This window comes from Drosophila elegans, unplaced genomic scaffold, assembly GCF_018152505.1.
Source record: "Drosophila elegans isolate 14027-0461.03 unplaced genomic scaffold, ASM1815250v1 contig_476, whole genome shotgun sequence".
In the NCBI taxonomy this organism is placed as follows: Eukaryota; Metazoa; Arthropoda; class Insecta; order Diptera; family Drosophilidae; genus Drosophila; species Drosophila elegans.
The window spans coordinates 5,486,067-5,501,431 of NW_024545863.1; the positions used below are offsets into that span (position 1 = coordinate 5,486,067).

The 15,365-nt window shown below is 37.8% G+C and overlaps 2 protein-coding genes across 3 annotated transcripts; both read right to left on the reverse strand.

Moving 5' to 3' along the window:
- Positions 1–116: 116 nt before the first annotated feature.
- Positions 117–2,424, reverse strand: LOC108140442 (eclosion hormone). Of its 2 annotated transcripts, none has more exons than XM_017263172.2 (4): positions 2,350–2,424; positions 920–1,097; positions 816–844; positions 117–550 (listed from the first exon to the last, which is right to left on the reverse strand). In XM_017263172.2, exons 2-4 carry the CDS (start codon positions 1,026–1,028, stop codon positions 395–397), a joined length of 294 nt encoding a protein of 97 aa, XP_017118661.1. In that variant the 5' UTR covers positions 1,029–1,097; positions 2,350–2,424; the 3' UTR covers positions 117–394. The 2 variants fall into 2 exon arrangements, with proteins under 2 accessions (XP_017118661.1, XP_017118662.1); XM_017263173.2 differs by having other exon boundaries at positions 920–1,093; positions 2,350–2,422.
- Positions 2,425–9,710: 7,286 nt separating this feature from the next.
- On the reverse strand, positions 9,711–10,532 carry LOC108140466. The gene is made up of 2 exons (XM_017263199.2): positions 9,997–10,532; positions 9,711–9,923 (listed from the first exon to the last, which is right to left on the reverse strand). Exon 1 carries the CDS (start codon positions 10,494–10,496, stop codon positions 10,188–10,190), a length of 309 nt encoding a protein of 102 aa, XP_017118688.1. The 5' UTR covers positions 10,497–10,532; the 3' UTR covers positions 9,711–9,923; positions 9,997–10,187.
- Between the last annotated feature and the right edge of the window lie 4,833 nt (positions 10,533–15,365).

Here is a 15,365-nt window from a genome sequence, read left to right on the forward strand (position 1 = left end):
ATATAAATTCGTTAATTTTTCTGTATTTTTAGCATGAATTTTCAAAAATTCAACTAATTTAACTATAACACTTAGTTACAATTCAAAAACCTCCTAATTAAGCCCATCAGAAAATTAATGCTGCAGTCAAAGTTTCTCTATGTTATTTGTTTATTCACTACACAATTACAAGTTAATAGGAACTCTTTGTTTTCGCGCTGGGAAGTCAGTTATTTAGCAAAAGTCATTTCATCATCGTTGTGGTCGACATCAGCAGCCAAGATCGCCAAGACTTGAGCATCGTGTTGAGCATCGCATTGACCTAAATCCACACCTGAGTCACAGGCCATAAAAGCACATATCACCACACACACCGCACATCGCACACCGCTTAAGGGGCGCTTCTTTCTCGATTTTATTCGAGTGCATTTAGAAACGGAGCTATAGAGGCTATATCCTCGCAATCGGGGATTGCTTTGCCCTTGAACTTGAGGCAGGATAGGGCACACGTTTGCCCCTGAAAGTAGTCCCCCAGCATGGTTTTGCACTGGACGCAGTTGTTTAAGCACACCTGTTTAGAAAAAATAATTAAAAGCGTTAATTTGCTAGTTCATATTCAAAGAATAATAATAAAAAATATTTCAAATATTTGTCAATTTTTCTTTTAATGTGTGTGTAAATCAAAATACTTTTTAGTTGGTACCTATACTTAAAGCTAAAAATAAAAAAAAAACGTCTACTTAAATGCAAATATTGAAATAGTTTTTAAAAAAATTTAGGAGAAATTCAAGTATATATCCATTTATTAGGCTTAGAAAATTATCATGAAAACTAACCTGAATAAAATCAATGCCGCCCATGGAATCTACAAGAAAATGTTAAATAAAAATAGTCAATCAGTACAAATGTTTATCGAAAAAAGTGTCTTTAAGGGACTTACCAAATCGCTTATGCGTATAATGACCGATTGCGGGCACAGCATTTCCAAAATGCATCACACAAAGTGCAACTGCCACAAAGGTGCACAAAATCAAGGGCTTGCAGTTCATAATGGTTTTGGTATTGCGAGTTCAGTCGAGTTGTTTGGAGAGCAGCTCTGGCTTGCGACCGTTTTCTGTCTAGAGCAGAGTGGAAATAATTATTATCGCTCGTTTGTCTTCTTATTATATATACTTATGCTCTCGGCCCAAACGCAGATGCGAAAGCTTAACAGAGAAAAGAAGCCTGAGACAGCGGCAAAAAAATAAAAAAGCAACTATTGAAGCCGGTCACAGATGCGAGGCAAGTCGTCCGACAAGCCAGCCTCACTGGCGCTAATATACGTCAGATCTTTGAGGCAATCCAAATCAATACGAACTCAATCAAATATCCATTATTGTTGCTAAGCATATGCAAATTGGCGACACGCAAAAAAGTTTTTCCATAGAAAAGAGTTTAATTTTGCATAATTATCAAAAACTTTATAACATTTTTATTAAGGGCATAATGGATTAGCAGCAGGTATTTAACAAGTGGAATTTATGGAATTCCGAACAATGAGCTTAATTCACACAGAAAATATTTTTTTGATAGTATAAGTAAACTAACATGTTTTAAATTTAAAAAATAATTACTTGTTTGATGGGTATATAATTGCTCAACGACTTATACAAACACAAAAACTAAAAAAAAAACTTTAAGAGTAAAATAGTAGGATAACTTTAATTTTTGCCTGTGCAGTTATAAAGGCGATTCCATTAAACACATGACTTAAAAAATTTCCCCGATTTTCAAGAACATAATATAAAAATTCACCGAACTTGGAAAAGAAAGTAGATAAAGCGAAAAGCTCTTTTCGAAAAACTGCTATAGTAGCAGGAAGTGTCAAGCAAACGGACACAGCCGAACCGAACTAAAATCGTAATGAATGCAAATCGTATGCGACTGGCGAGCCCATTAATTAATGGCGCTGTAAATGCAGTAAAAATATGGTTAAAATGTAAAGCGTAGATCGGCTACAAGACCAGATGCCGCCACAACAATAAGTTACGCCCCAGTAAAGTGTAAATAAAATAAGAATTCTTTTGTCCTGCCTCCAACCGGACACGCCGCCAACTGGTTTCGAAAGCGATTTATTCCAAGCGAATATCACAAAACAAAATATGCAAAATAAAATAAAAATCAACTATATCGTGGGAATATTTTAGTTATGTTAATTTTATGCAGCTCAAATTGTAAGTTTGTCAACTAATTGGCAACACGCGCCAGGGTATGAGTAATGTGTAAAAGCCAATTCGTCGTATACGTCACAAATGTTTTGTGGGCGTGACACTTATAGAGCCAAGCTTAAGTTTTGGGCCCAGTGACGTAGGAGCGGTACTCGACTCTTACCGGTAGTTGATTTTTCAGCAAAGGCGTGGGCGTAGAGTTTCTCCAAATGTACGTTGACAACACGTTTGTTTGCTGGAAACTGGTTCTAGATTGCAGAGTTCTTGTTGTATTTATACGTTGGATTCTGTACGATTGTTTGATTTGCACGAGCAAATTAATCAACTTATCTTGCCAGCAAATCCACCTAATTGAATATGTGCAAAATGGCAAAATGTCACTTCCGCTGCCTGTAGTCGGACACTTTCTTGAGTGGTTTTCACAGCAGTGTTCTGATTACTGGATGTTACTTAGCCAGTTTATTTACGTTTCTTTTAGCACTGGCTTGGGATTGGTTGGCTAATTGTAATCCAAACAGGAAATTATGTTATGGAAAGGAGTTATTTTTCCCAGCAAACGTCTTGTTGAGTTCTTGAATTTGTTTTGACCCCCCTTGCGTAGACAATAAATCAAGCACGAACAGAAAGGGAACAACACGTTTACTGATTTCAGAACAGCATACAGAGTAAGGCATTGAATGCGACAGGATTGTGATTTATGTATTTAATGAAATTTTGTTTTTGAAAATAAAGGAACACACAACATAAAAATTAATTTTTAAATTGGTAAATTCTTCCTTTGCATCGTTAATATCTAATTAATGCAATCCCAATCAAAGAAGTTTTTTTGGTGTACCTTTATCAGTTACTGTTTAACGTACTATTAGTTCTTCGACATATAGTAATGGTTAAATATTTCATAAAATCGGACGACTATATCAAATAGCTCCCATATAAATAATAAAAATATATAAAATAACTATCTAATAATTGAGCTGCAAATAATCATTGCTTCAATGTTTTTAGACATATACGCAAGTAAATCATAATTTTAATGTTTTCAAAAATATTTAATTCTTGCAATAGCTGCAAGGGTATATGAACTTCGGCTTGCCGAAGTTTGCTTCCTATCTTGTTAAGATTTCCTTTTTTCCGATCTCGAACTGGAGGACGAATGGCAGCCCTCACGGCGTCTGCTGCTCCTTCCTAAGGTCTACTAAGAAGCAGTGCAATTTTAAGCTAAGCAGTGCTTCACAATTTTTCCCGCCAGATGTCGCAAGCATACGCTTACAGAAAAATGTGTAAAAAGCTTGTATAATATACATGTTCTGGCTGTCGACATTGTAGATGTATGTAAATTAAAATTATATGGTGTAGTTGGATCGGTGTGCAGCGGTATTTCAATGAAATTTGCGCATATCTGTTTTTTTTGCCTAATATGATGACTTTATATAATTTCGTATCCAGCTCTTCGGCTTGCCCAACGTTTTCCGGGATACCTGCTGTGCTCCTTATACGTTTGCAACAGGTTCTATGCTATAAAAACCATTTTTTTAAACTAAAGAAATATTTAAGTGGAATAGTAAAAATAATAAGATATGTCGGTTGATTATTTTTTACATTCAAACGAGTCAAAAATATTTTAGTCTAATGTTGGCATTACATACACTATCTTTCGAAGTTTGCCCTTTAATGTCAATTGTAGTGTTTAGATTTAATATGGTGAATGTTTCAAGAGATCTCAAATTACTTTCACCCTTGTAAGTTTCTATTTTTATGAGGCCATATTTAAATAGTTTGCTCCAAGCACCTGATCATTGAGATGTTTATTGGACCATTTATTGGCTCCCTTGAAGGCAATCAATTTCTGTTCAATATAAATCTCATTATTAAAGTGCTGGCTGGATTACGTTCTTCTTTTTTGTATTGCCCCTCACTGGACGTGCGTTGAAATTGCTGAAAAGCCACAACAGCAAACATTTCAACCGATGACCAGGAGGCGAGAGTGTGTTGGTGGGCGTGGCACACCATCGTACGCGCCGTCGAACAGCGAAAACTTTTATTAGTTGCAACGTATCCCCTTCCCAGTCCCTCCCTTTTCTCCAGAACACCACAGCGAGTAAATCAGTAAACGATTTTCTTTATAGTGCTGCATTTTCGAAGCAATTCCTCCTCTTTTTTCGGCGACGGCAAGTAACTTTTATTTTAAGCCAAGCCAAAGTCGAGGTTTTTGGACGCTTTATTTATGAACTCTACCCGACGAGTCGATGCGCCTCACATATCCCTTTCATATATTGCAATCGCATCCTTTGTGCCTCGGTAGATATTTCAGGCACGTAAGCATTAAATTTTTTAGCCACACAATATGCTCATTGTGCCACTGATTTTAGCTCCAAGATATACTACGATATATGTATCCAGCTTCTGCCGGGCATGACAAAAGAGCAATGAAGCCTATTTTGTAGCTGCAAACTTTGCCAGGTCGAACAAAAAACTTTATTTAAATATACTTACAGTTTGGGTGAAAATGATAATATGCATTGCAAAACTTTAATCGGCTTTTCTTTTTGAAACTATTTAAGAAATACATAGCTGAAATAATATCAAAATTTGTGGGATGGTATTATATTGAAGAATAATTATAATATTTGTTAAAGTGTATTATTTTAAATAAATCATTGTATATCGTTACGCTGGGTGCTCTACTCCCAATCTGCACAATCCTCAAACCCGTATTGGAAGGACACCAGGTCTTAATTAAGTTTCACATGTTAATAATAAACTTTAAAGTATTTTTAGCTATGTCCCCGAAAATAAAGGCCAGCCTGGAGTATAATTAGTGTAGTAAGCCTTCCACACGCCTCGCTGCACACGGGGGTAAACTAAAGAACTAAAGGCCTTCCCGCCCGACACCGTGTCGTATGCGTACTGGAGCTCGGGTTCCAGAAGTTCTGGCAGCCCTTTCCTTTTCGCCACCGGCATGTGAAAAACGTGTTAATCCACGAACTAATTTGATGTTAATGTGGAGGACTGATGGGTCGACAGGTCAGGGGATTGGGGTCGGTGGGCTACCCGGCTGACTTAATTGTTTTTCAGCTCACTTTACACTCCTCCGCCGCTTTTGTGGGGCTTTAAGAGCCATGCCAAGTGGCCGGGCCATTAGAGCGTAAACAAATTATTGTTATACAGAGAAAAAATCAAATATTGTGAGCTTAATAGTTGGTTTAGTGGTTTCTGTTGACATTACTGAGCATTGTTTACTTTACGGAAGGAGATGTTAAACAAATTGTAACTTTTTTATATATACATGTCGTATAAATACTATTTTAACTATTAAATGTAAGTAAGTTACTTTCTCAGTGTATCGCTAAGACAACAGGCTAGGCAGAATTAAGAGAGCTGCGAATTAGTTGCGTCTTAAGGTCCTGCTTTTTTGCATATTTAGCAGGTTTGAATGGCGTCGGGACTACGGAGTGACTTTTTCCACACCTTCTCCTTTTTCTGGGCAGGAAGAGCAGACCGCCCGTCGCGCTCGATGTGCTCAAAATGAAATCAGTGAAATGGTGGAAATTAAAAAATAACGAGATAATTAAAAGCTACCCCCGCAGTTATTTGCGTGTGTGTCTCTTGGCTCACGTAGCGCTGCTTAAGTGGCGGCATTGAGGCTGGGACCTCGGTGGGTGGTTGGGTGGTTTGTCCCCGCTTTGTGTCGAGTGGTCATGGAACTCCTCACCCACTTTCATTTTGCGTTTGACTCGAAGCTGCTTTTGTTTTTTTGATTTCCTGTTGTTTTCGTTTTCGTTTCTACTCAGAATTGTTTTGTTTGTTGTGCCAACGGGGCCTGTTTTTGCTTTATTTGATAATTGCTTTCTGACAAAATTTTTGACAAAATTTGTGGCCAGGTCTTCTGGCAAGACAAACTAATCAGGTGCCGTTAAAGATTCAAGTAAATATCACAGAGTTTGAAAATAAATAAATTAAAAGTAAATTTAATACATTTGAAATAATTGAATAACTGTCTTGATTTGTTTTATTTATTTGTTATCCTATGTTTTTCAGAGGATTCCGTAGGATTTGCTAATTTGCATTCGGTTTGGAAGCATAATCCAAATTGATGTATGGTTTTTTGTATTAAAACAAACACGATTGAGTACAGAATTTAGTAATTACAAATTCAAGCAGCTGATTAATTAAAACCAATGCTCATTAATTACGGAAATGCTTTCATGCTTTCTTTCGCGATATTTCCCCATACAAATCGTATATAAGATAAACAATCATATATTTTGATAATTTTAAACAAATTCATACTTCCCTAGAAAAGGGAAAAATATTAGAAAATTCTTAAGCTAAATTTTACAAAGCAATGCGCTTTTATTTATTTATTTACTGTCAACTCCCAGTAAAACGAAAGGGTTAGAGAAAGTCTGATAACTTACAACAAAATATTAATTTTACTAAATGTTTATAAATTATATTGATGACATTTTAAACGCTTTAATTATTAGGATTTTTTGTTTGACGAGTCTGCCAATCGCTTGGTATAAAAAGCATTTTCGCCATAAAAACGATACAATTTATTCACATTTCTATAACCCGCGGGCACACAAACAAAAACCAGTTCAACAAGTTTTGGCATTATTAAACGAAATCTCTTTTTAAAGTTTTTGTTTTAAGCTATTATTGCAAGCAAATGGTAATCTTTAAATATACATTTTACGGCTGGTGATGAAGTGAACTATACATGATACTTGATTACGTCGCGGTGTAATTAGTAAAATTGGCCGCCAAAAAATGTCCCTGGCAGGAAAGGAGACCAAACGTTTGTTAATTAGCAAACGCAAATACGCACGTGAGTTTGGTTGTTTGTGTGACATAAATCGAACTGACGGATGGCTCAACTGGGCCGTGAAAAGTGGGCTGACAACAGGGTGGGCGTGGCTCCCAGCCCTGACATGCACATAGCCAAAATGCACAGCTCGACAGAATGTCAGCCGAGTGAGCTTCCATTTCCCCCCCTTTTTCTAGGTGCGGAAATGTGTCGAACTTTGCCATGTTGCGATACGACAAAATTGGGTCGCATATCAAACATTTTTGGACTCCTGCTGGCCAGTGTGATACGGGGACGACAGTGCTGGCACAGGGTGGGAGAAAACATCGGAAAAATTAACAAAAACTCTGGTTGAAAATAATTCAATGTTATGAATAGCCGATCAAAGCCTCATCCGTTAAAAAAAACTACCACATTAAAAATAGCTGATCAAAGTCTCATTTGAATTAGTTATTTTTAGCATCGTTTTATTTATACCGTACCCCTTGATTACATTTCTGGTTATAAAATTGGTTTTTTAAAACATGTTTAACTAGGTTAAGTAAAACGTACATTTGCTAGCGATAAAAGTTTTCACAAGAAAATGACAGTCGTAAAATGGGCTACAAAACTTGGGTAAGACATTTTAGTTTCATTTTACTTTTCAGCTTAAAATAATAGTTAAGATATATTTAAATTGTTAAAAATAAATATTTACCGACAAACACCATCAGCTTATAATATAATTAACAGTGTTAAAAGTAATTTCAAAATTTCTAAATGTGTTTTAGTGTTTAAAGTTTATTTGTAAACACAAAACAAAATGCAAAGGCATTGCGTAGTTTCATAGGTAAGAACATACCTAAATGGGTATACAAATATTCAAAAATTTAAAAATGGCCAGAAGCAGCCAAAATAAAAAATAAAGCTAAAATGGCAACTCATAAATGGAAGACGGAAAAGTGCCCAGCTTTCATATTGCTCGATGAATCTGTATACTAGTGTGTGTCTTGCTGTGTGATTTTCTCTGTGTGACTTTGCGTTGACATTTCAACTTTGCCCCGACCAGGCTAATGCAATAAGAACTTGCAGTCTGCCTTAGTTTTTGGCAATTTTTTCATATCTGTCTGCTGCTTTTCCCCGGAACTTAAAGTCGAAAGATGCCGGATGAAGCCAAAGTTGCAATTAGACTTACAGTTTCATAATCGTAGTTCGACAAACTGAAGTCCTGCAAACCGACCGAACTGTCCGGCAATAAGTGTCTAGCCGCTGGGCGTTTGCAATTAAAATTTATGTTGACATCAAAGGGCTGATGCAGCAAAGATAAAGCTATGCATTGCTCAAGGCGTTTTAGGCAAGTAACGCATGAAAGGCACAAGTATATTGCAGGATAGGCATATTTTTAATTTGAAAAAAAAAAATACTTTTATTTGGCAAATTACGAGCTTTTACTTGAGTGTAAAGAATCTTAAAAAAACGGATACTTTTTAATTCAAACGTACATTTGATAAATTGTATCTTATATCTCACTAGTTTTAAAAATAATAGGTTCAACAAAAACTTTGACCGAAATTCTTTACTCTGCGGCATCAGGGAATCGGAATTAAAGTCTTCCGATAAAGTTGCCTTTAAGTTGTTTTATTGAATCTGAGGGAGCTTGAAGTTGCTGATGCCCAAAAATAGCCCAACCTCGATTCGGGTTCGCATTGTAAAAGTTTCCTGCTTTTTTTGGGGTGCTCTGCCATTTTTATTTGAGTTTTCACTTACCTGGCGCTTAAGTGTTTCTGCTACCAGGCCATTTGCCATTTGTTTCGTCGATGTGAAAAGTTTGCAGGAGACTTGTGTGCGGGCTACTTTTATGATTATTGCCAGCCTGCCTGCCTGCCGGCTCAACCTTGGCGAAAAAGTATCTTTTCGAGAAAGTATCTCGTATCTGTGCGCCGTGAGCCTATGGCATACTTAGGCCTTAATGTTAATTTTAAGCAGTTTTCCCATAAGCTTTTGATTTAGGGCAGCCACAAGGGCGGCTTGAATCCCTTTTTTTTCATTTTAGGCCCGCACTCCTTGGCGTGCTGCCATGCCGCAAAGTACACACCAAACATGGACGTGGACATGGCACAACAGATGCCATTGCCATTGCATTTGAAGTTGCAAGTGCAATTGCAATTGCCACCCCCAATCCCTAACCACCAGCCCAAGTGCAGCTGTTGCCCGTGTGGAAGTGCACTTCACTTTGTCTAATTGTAAAATAAATAAATGAGATAAAAACGCAAAGTGGCAGGGGCGTTAAAAAAATGCAAAGGGAAATGAAAAATTGCGCTCAAGTTGCGTTCTCCCCAAGAACCGGATACACTAAGGCAAATAACATATATCTAAGAAACAAAAATATAGCGAACGAATTTATGAATTTTTTGTAGCAGATAAGGCATAGTTTAAAATTTAGATTTTTACTAATAAAACGACCTTTTTTTAAATGAATATGCTTTTTATGTGTTTTTTGCCATAACAGTTTAAAGAAAGGGTAATTAAATGCAATCAAACTCATTAAACTTAATTTAAATTTCTTTAATACGTTTTTGAGTAAATATTTAAGTTACATACAAATATATAAATAAATTACTGAATGCTTTTTGGTAAATAAATACTTGTACCTTAACACCACTTTCTGAATCTTATATTTATTGTTTACTGTAGTGTACTCTAATGCTGCCGTTAAGACTCATGAGCTCGTAAGCATGGCTCCGTGGGGAGGGCTGTCGAAAATAATAAATCAAAGTGACACATTGAGAATGCAAAGGCCCAGCCCCATCCATCCACCACAGCCATCTTCTGCAGCTTTGCCCCACCTGGCCAAAAGGCAAAGCGAGCGGAGCTTTCAATTTCAACGCTCCACAACGCCAAGACTGACGTTTGACAGACAGAAGACGCTGCAGCAACAAGAAGTGCACCTTTAGCAGAAAGAAAAAAGAAATAAGGACGGAAAAAAAGGAAAAATATCTGGAGCGGGTGCAGACACTTTACCTTGCGGGGAACGCCTGGCAACAGCGTCAGCAACAACAGCAACCCTTCCGTCATTGTCAGACGAAGTTGTTCAAGTACTTTGCGGATAGAATAGCATGGCTTGCTGTCGCAATTTAGATAAATTTTAATTTTAATAAAGTGTTTGCTCTGCTCTCCTCGGCCACTCGAGCGGATACTCTCGGCATTATGAATTAATTATCGCAGCAGTCGTTCGCCGGCTTTGGCTGCGGTATTTGCAATTTTCGCCGAGCGGGCAGACGGGGTGGTTTTGGCGGTACGTCGTAGAAAAGCCCGTGCTCTTGTCGGATGCTCTTGCAGGCCATGCCCTCCTCGAGGGCCTCCATGATAACCTTTAAGCAGACTTCGCCGGGAAAGCCCGTCTTTCGCGTCACAAAGGTGGCCAGATCGCGCAGGGAGGAGCCTGCGGTTGCATCCCGCAGTCCCGCCAGGATAAGCTCCAGGGGCGAGTTAATCGTGCGATCGTAGTATATGAGAGGCATGTGGGTGTGATTAAAATAAACCTCAAATTTGAATGAAATATCAGTTCGTTGGCTTCTTGGCACACTACAAGAAAAAATGATTTTTAAAGAGGAAACGGGCCAGCTTACCTACGGTTCCTTGATTCTGTTGGTATTTTTAAATTTAATGTTTAGTTAAGTTAAATCAGAAGAAAAAACCTTTGATAATAAACTAAAATAATATAACTTAGATTATTTGTGATTTTAATTTGACAGGTATATTCGTTTATCCGAATCAATACTTTATAGACATGATTTATCACATTGTTTTTTCACCTAGTGAATAAAGTCATCATCTCGACTTGCCGCTGGCCATCTTCAGGGAATCTATATCCCAATCTTGCCCCATGATGCGTTAAGTTGCTCACGCCATTTTTTTTTGCCCCATCAGCGACTGATTTTAACCCCTTGCCGCCCCCACAAGCTCCTCATGTTTCCACACATGCTTTTGCACCCAGACGTTGCCTGTCAAATTAATGCCGCATTTTATGCGACCCGCGGCGCCCTGACTTCACTTTTTTCGTCTCCCATTTTCTTGGCTCCTCTTAAATTGAAATTAAAGCAGCCGGCTGTAGTTTGGCTTAGCTGGCTACAAGCTGGGCGATTTTGAGACTCAATAACACAACGTTGGCGAATGCCAAAAAGTTCAAAAGGCAGCCAAAAGTTTTGCATTCTTTCTTTCCTTCCCACGGCGAACAATTTGAATGAAGCGCGCAAATTGAATAAAAGGCCATTGCCACAGTTCAAGCTGAAAAACTGCTGGCTATGATAAAATCATCAGCTTCCATCCTGGGTCTCCCCGAATTCTTTTTTCACTCCAGAAGTTTTTTACGGTCCAGTCTACGTGGAGTGAGCTGGATTGGGTTATCTGGTAATAAATTTTTATTGCACGAACGAATTCAATAAAATCAGCCAAGGAGGAAGAATAGAACTAGAGATGTAGTCGCAAGAGCTTTTGTGTTTCTTAATTAAATAATTTTGCACTTGTAAGTTTATAAAGATATCTATTATGGGCCAGAGGTGAAGAAAATGTCAAAAACTGTATTTAAGCTTTTAATTCTATTTGAACTTACCAAAGGCTTAAACGAAGAAAAAAATCATATTTATAAAAGATTTTGATTTATTCATGCAAGATGTATGTTTTATTTTTATTTTTAATTCGTTATTTTGGTCAAAAGTGAATTAAAGATTAGACAACATTTAAGCTTGAGAGATCTAATAGAATTTAAATGTTTAAGTTAACATAATTGTTGTTCTAGTTTGCTATATTTCTATTCGATTTTATTAATTTACATGTTTCATTAGTGAGAATATTGCGCTGGTTAGAAAAGAGCTTTGTTGGTGATTACCGGCAATTATCCAATGAGTCACGTCCAAGTTCCATTTGCATAACCCGATCTCAGTGAAGTATTCATATTGATATGCAGCAAGTATTAAAAGCAATTTATGCTAATTCGTGGCATCACTAGCTCTAAGCTAAAAATGGCCACTGCAATGAAAGGGCGTAGTCACAGTGGGAATTACATTAAATCAAAATAGAATGCATTCGGAAAACTCAAATGGGATGGGAGTGTGTGGGTGTGTGTGAATTGAATTTAATTTTATGCATTTGCTGTATCAACGCATAAATTATGATAAAAGCCATAAAATATGCATGCTGGGGGTTGAGTGAGCTAGAGCGGAAGTCCGAGTAAATTATGCTGATGGTGGAGAACGGAAATACGAGAAATGGAATGGAATAAAGGCTATCTGGGGGATGGACTGGCGAACCTTCCTCATCCCATTCCGAAATTTATGCTGAAACCATGTCAAAGATCAGCTTGACACAGATGCTCACTGAATTAGCCAGCGCAAATATTTATGACCATCCCAAAGGCAGAATGGGACGAACACTTTACGTAAATGTTTGCCAGCCACCTGTTCGCAGTTGTCAGCCACGGAATGCAGCAAAAGGTGGAAAAAAGGTGCAGATTGTAGCAAAAAGCAGCTAATCCGACTGAGCGCCAATTTGGGACACATGTAGACAGTTTCTGCAGTTGGCAATTGCTGGCTTTCCGCTCCCCTTTTACCTTTGAAACTCATTTGGCGCAAAGCTGACATGTCCCGGACGGATTGGATAGTCCGACGCCGGTCGTTCAATTAGCAGACAGTCACAGGGCATTCCCCTGTCCGTTTGTCTTTTATTAATATGTCCTGGGCCTGCTGGCCTCTGTTGAAATAATACAAAAAAGGGCGAGTAATTCGACTGTGGGATACCTTTTAGGCTCCTGCAGTAAATTACCTAACGAAAAAACAATGTCCGCACCCAACAATAATAGACATTTAAAAAAAATTTCTTGACTTAAACAATATATACAATTATATTTGTGTCCACAAAACTTGAATGTATCTTGCAATAAATTAAGATTCTATATCCGACTTATTAATAAAGTCGAAACTTCTTCTTTAACGTATTTAATATATCTTTGAGCCTTCAAGTACCGAGCATAAAAAGAAGACCTTTGTAAGGAACTAAGGAGTGAAGGAAAAACGACAAGCGAAATGCAAACTAATTGCAAACACTTCAAAGGACATCAATATCAAAAGCATGGACGTTGACAGAGAGAAGAAGAAAGATAACGGCGGAGAGTTGTAGTCAACCCGTCCTTCAGTCATCCGGCAAATGTCAACCGAACAAAGCATAAAATTGTCTCCAGTCCGCAGAATGTACAAAAAAAGGCCAGGCCATTCTAAGGGCGACCAGCAGGACTGGCCTCGACCAGACACAATCAAATCAGAGCTATGCCAAAATTAAAAATATTTCCACATAGCAGATCACTCATTCATGCCACTTTCGGACCGCCTTTCTTCGCCCAAATATGTAATGTAAAATATATTAAAGCAGAGGACAAAATAATAGCACTGAGCCAATTAAATTTAAGAGTTTTGCCTTTTACTAGTTTAGTTATGCATAGGTTTTGTTTTAATACCTTAATTTATTCATTGAATTGTTGTAAGAAATTTTAACATAAGATATAAGAACGTCAACTGGTTGCAAAAAGGTTCACTATTAATTGGCGGCAACTGTACGTATGAAATTCGGCAATTGTGCAAACGAATGGGTCGAAGCACTTGTGTAGTTTCTATTTCAGGTGGTGGCCCCTGACAACAATGATTGGATAAAATCCTTTTCATTTTCCCTCAGTGTGTCCGGCTTGCTACAAAATCAATTTACAACGGAAGCTTACTTACATAACCCCCCGAGACACATAATCCTGTTTATACGAGTGTGCCTGTGTGTCTCGATGATTCCCGCCCACCCAAGCGCCAGTGCATATTGGGGCTGTCTCGGTTCGGTCCTGTGTTTTCCTTTTGGCATTTCACAAAATATCACAGGTAACTGTCTCTGGACAATGTCAGCACATCCTTTGGTTCAACTTTGCCATTGCTGTGGTCGGAACTTTTGCATATCGGTCACATTGTCCTCGGGCCGGCACGTGTCCTGCCCTCTCTACGATTGGCATTTTCCCAGAATCACAGATTTCTCTTCTGTGTGTAAAGGCTTCGATTGCAGTTCATAATACGGTTATGCCTGCAAGCATTTATTTGCCTTAGTTAGATTTTGTTTGTTTTGAAAATTTCATAAATATTTACGTGCTGTCAGCTGCAGATTCACTTATTGTTTATGCCCATTTTATACCTAACTGAATAAAAATCCCATTTGTGTGTGTTGTGTGTGATGTGTGTGTTGAAAGTAGATTTTACTGTGCATTAAGGCACTTAATTACGACTCCCTGCAGAGGAAACGATGCGTATACGCAATATATTTCAATACTGCAACGTATAATGTGCGTGATATCGAGGTCAAACGGATTAATGAATATCGACAGTTGGCCAAAGGGAATTATTTTCATTTCGGCAAAGGCTGCTAAAGTTCATCTCCCTTTTTAGTATAAAACTCAATTTGTATCAAGTGTCTGAACTGTCTTAAGCTGCAAATGCGAATGGTTAGGTTTGCATTTTCCTGGTGAGTATGATTTTGCTTGTGCACAGAAAAATTATACTTTTATGAGCAGCTTAGTAAAATATTAAATTTACCTTGAGGGTTTTTAAAGCTCTTCACAAACAGGCAATGCTATAAATATAATCTGCTCTTATACCCTAACTAAATAAACTCAAACTTGCTTGTTTAAATTATGGTTCTTATATAAAGAGACAGTAAATACTTCGTCTGGTAAACACATTAAAAATTCGTTTAAATTAAAACTGGCCTCAGAGTAAATGCATTAGGCAAGACTCTTTTGAGCCCAAAAGGCTGCCAAACTTGTATAGCTTAAAGAAACTTAAGTGCTGGCCAAAAAAGAGAAAAATTTAATTTTTAAATCAAAATGAAAGCTGCCAAAATGCATTTCCAATGCAAATAGTAGCACAATGAGCAACTTTGATTTGAGTTTCAATGTAAACCGAAGCGAAGCTCATAAGTTCCCGCCACTTGAATATGCAGAATGATTATGTCTCCCTGCCTGAACTGAAGTAGATTAAAGACATCCAAAAGCCACTCAAAGTCAACTGGAGGGCCTGGGCGAGCTGAGTGACTGTATAAAGTAAAAGGGTGGGCACTCGAAAAGTTTTTTAAAGTTAGTGCGCAACAATGAAATCCCAGTGCTGCTCCTTGCTCCTATTGGTTCTTTTTTGCTGCTGCACCTTTTATCCTGATTTTGCAGTCAAAGTTGCTTGGCAACATTGCGCCAATTCAATTGATTTGCCGTTCGAGTGCAGTGCGTTTTAAAGCGCAGTGCAAACAAAACTAATGCAATGTAAGCCCTGAAAAGTTGGCTGGTTACACAGCAATTACAGAGATATCCTGGCCTT

What these genes read in the sequence shown, in the direction of transcription:
- LOC108140442 (XM_017263172.2), bottom strand. Translation starts at nt 1,028, where the DNA reads ATGAACTGCAAGCCCTTGATTTTGTGCACCTTTGTGGCAGTTGCACTT. An exon ending in TTATACGCATAAGCGATTTG is followed by an intron (nt 845 to 919) that starts GTAAGTCCCTTA and finishes ATTTTCTTGTAG; the next exon opens with ATTCCATGGGCGGCATTGAT. An exon ending in GCGGCATTGATTTTATTCAG is followed by an intron (nt 551 to 815) that starts GTTAGTTTTCAT and finishes TTTTCTAAACAG; the next exon opens with GTGTGCTTAAACAACTGCGT.
- LOC108140466 (XM_017263199.2), bottom strand. Translation starts at nt 10,496, where the DNA reads ATGCCTCTCATATACTACGATCGCACGATTAACTCGCCCCTGGAGCTT.